Source organism: Salpingoeca rosetta (genome assembly GCF_000188695.1).
Source record: "Salpingoeca rosetta unplaced genomic scaffold supercont1.11, whole genome shotgun sequence".
Lineage (NCBI taxonomy): Eukaryota > Choanoflagellata > Craspedida > Salpingoecidae > Salpingoeca > Salpingoeca rosetta.
In genome coordinates this window covers 582,409-583,518 of record NW_004754923.1, presented here as the reverse complement: position 1 = coordinate 583,518, position 1,110 = coordinate 582,409, and the positions used below count along the sequence as shown (strand labels likewise).

The window sequence follows — 1,110 nt, the reverse complement described above, 5'->3', positions numbered from 1 at the left end:
TGTTCTTGAGGCCATTGCATCTCGACACAAACACCACAGCCTCTCACCAACTGTCTTCCTCGCTCCATCCCTCCTTCTCTCATGCACACTGGTCGCTCTCTCACGTACACTCATGCTCTCGTGCTTGTGTGCGTGCGACAGGAAGGAAAGCAAGAGGAAGAGGCACTGCTGGGAGAATGCCAGGCGCTTCGACAAGACCTCATCACGGCGCAGGAGAGCTACAACAATGCTGCCAAGGCCCTTAACACAGGTGCGCATGTTTTGTTCCGAGACAATCAACAGCCAGATGTGTAGTGGGCACAATGTTCGTGACTGGTGGGCTGCGGTGACTCGGGTGTGGCGTCGTGTGCTGCTTGCACGTGTTATGACTGCACGCTTGGTTGCCATAACCACTGAGCTCACACGTGCGTGGCATGCGTTGTGTGTTTCGTGTTTTGTGTGTGTGTGTGTGTGTGTGTGTGTGTGTGTGTGTGTGCGTGTGTGTGTGCGTGTGTGTGTGCGTGTATGTGCGTGTGTGTGTGACACAGCGCTCGCGTACCGGACATCCTTGATCATGGACATTGATTCTGTTACTGCACAGGAGCGCGAGTGTGTCCAGGCCACGGCTCGTATCAAGCAACAGACAACGGGTGTGTGTGCGTGGGTGTGTGTAGCTGTGTGTGGCCATGTGTCTGCGTGATACAAGGATGCGTGGTACATGGGGCAATGCCTGTGTCCTGTCCTGTGCTCCTCCATGGCACCACGCTTCTGCTACCAACGACGACGAGAAGAATGCATGCCTCCAGCCACAGCGGGCATGACGCACCTTCCAGGAGGATTTCGTATTCTTCACGGAACGGGGAGAACCCGGGGTCGTGGGAGAACCGGTCGAGTGCTTCCGCCAATCCTGCACCTCATCTTCTATCGCGCCGTCAGCAGACTGTCAGCATGGACATTGATTCGTGGGTGAGTTTCTGTGAGCTGAGGACGGTTTCAGCATCGCCACCCTCCCCCACACTCACACTGAGCATGACACACAAACCACACACACACACACAGAGTCCACGCCGTCCTCCCGCGCTCGCTGGGCCCTCCGAGGACCCTTCTGCCTCTCCCCATAGCTCTCATTCC

At 56.6% G+C, this 1,110-nt stretch overlaps 1 protein-coding gene across 1 annotated transcript in view; it reads left to right on the top strand.

The window, feature by feature from the left end:
* Positions 1-148: 148 nt before the first annotated feature.
* The window catches only part of PTSG_04827 (uncharacterized protein), a 3,067-nt gene continuing 2,105 nt past the window's right edge, over positions 149-1,110 (top strand). Inside the window, exons 1-3 of the mRNA XM_004994087.1 lie at positions 149-250; positions 528-588; positions 771-945. Of these exons, the coding sequence (XP_004994144.1) occupies positions 554-588; positions 771-945 (210 nt within the window). The 5' untranslated portion in view covers positions 149-250; positions 528-553. The remainder of the gene's footprint in view (positions 251-527; positions 589-770; positions 946-1,110) is intronic.